At 52.9% G+C, this 1557-nt stretch overlaps 1 protein-coding gene across 1 annotated transcript in view; it reads left to right on the forward strand.

Annotated features, from left to right (window-relative positions):
- Window positions 1-506: 506 nt before the first annotated feature.
- The window catches only part of MYF6 (myogenic factor 6 (herculin)), a 1933-nt gene continuing 882 nt past the window's right edge, over window positions 507-1557 (forward strand). Inside the window, exons 1-2 of the mRNA XM_010832014.1 lie at window positions 507-1124; window positions 1415-1505. Coding sequence (XP_010830316.1) covers window positions 606-1124; window positions 1415-1505 — 610 coding nt within the window. The 5' untranslated portion in view covers window positions 507-605. The remainder of the gene's footprint in view (window positions 1125-1414; window positions 1506-1557) is intronic.

Genomic DNA, 1557 nt, shown 5'->3' on the forward strand with positions numbered 1-1557 from the left:
GAAGCCTGAAAGTCATGTATAACCTTGGAAGGACTGTAATGGTTTTATCACAGGAATAGCATCTTTTTGAGAGGCAGGAGAGAGAAAAGAGCTGAACCACTCTGCAAATATTAAACAAGCTATTTTGGAGCAATGGCTATTGCCTTTGAAATCTTTCATCATGGGTCTATACTTAGAATTCAGATGAGCCTGGGGGAGGGGAACAGTGCAGTGTTAATCCCCAGTTGTTTTGAACTTGTCCTGTAAGCAGGTTAGCCTCTAAAGTGTCCCAAATTGAAGTGTTCGATGCTTTGTTTAAATTTAGGAGTCCATATATTTTGTTTTAACCTGTCCTGCATATAGGTTGTCACATCATTCTAAAGGTGACACTTCTCAGTTTTCTTTCAAACTAGATGTTCTAGAGAGCACTGGCTGTAATCACATTGAGAGACTGATGCTCCATGACAGCTAAAAGTTGGATTGAGTTTCAGGAGCTACTATATATAAAGCTGGGGCGACTTATGTCACCGCACTAATTAAATGCCATCTGGGTAACCACCCAGAACCTTCTGGGTTTTTGAGCCCATCACCCTGTTCAGACCAAGTCAGAGGCCAAGGAAGAGAACATGATGATGGACCTTTTTGAAACTGGCTCCTATTTTTTCTACTTGGACGGGGAAAATGTTACCCTGCAGCCCTTAGAAGTGGCAGAGGGCTCTCCTCTGTATCCAGGGAGTGATGGTACCCTGTCGCCCTGCCAGGACCAAATGCCCCCAGAAGCCGGGAGCGACAGCAGCGGAGAGGAACATGTCCTGGCGCCCCCAGGCCTGCAGCCTCCCCACTGTCCCGGCCAATGTCTGATCTGGGCTTGCAAGACCTGCAAGAGAAAATCTGCCCCCACCGACCGGCGGAAGGCCGCCACCCTGCGCGAGAGGCGGCGGCTCAAGAAAATCAACGAGGCCTTCGAGGCACTGAAGCGACGGACTGTGGCCAACCCCAACCAGAGGCTGCCCAAGGTGGAGATTCTGCGGAGCGCCATTAACTACATCGAGCGGTTGCAGGACCTGCTGCACCGGCTGGATCAGCAGGACAAAATGCAGGAGTTAGGGGTGGACCCCTTCAGCTACAGACCCAAGCAAGAAAATGTGAGCCCAGATGCTGCCGCCGGGCGGGGAATGGATAGGCTGATTAGGTGCCTTCCTCGGGGCCTTAACCTCCAGCTGCTCGGTCTCCGTTCCCGGTCCCCTTCCTCGCCCTCCCCTCCCGCTGCCTCTCTAATGAACCCCCGGTGACCCGTGAACACGGGGTGCCTGCAAGAGGCAGGAAATTCGTACCCGGCCTGAGGAAACAGGGGAGACACCCTCACCAACGGCCCCCTAACCCACCCCCGGAACCCATGTTTCTTGACTAATCTGCTGCCTCGGTTTTCCTCCAGCTTGAGGGTGCGGATTTCCTGCGCACCTGCAGCTCCCAGTGGCCAAGTGTTTCGGATCATTCCAGGGGGCTCGTGATAACTGCCAAGGAAGGTAAAGTAAAAGGGCACAGGGCTACTAGAGAAACTCCCGGGAGGGGGCTGGG

The sequence above is a fragment of the Bison bison genome, unplaced genomic scaffold, assembly GCF_000754665.1.
Source record: "Bison bison bison isolate TAMUID 2011002044 unplaced genomic scaffold, Bison_UMD1.0 scf7180017864535, whole genome shotgun sequence".
NCBI lineage: Eukaryota > Metazoa > Chordata > Mammalia > Artiodactyla > Bovidae > Bison > Bison bison.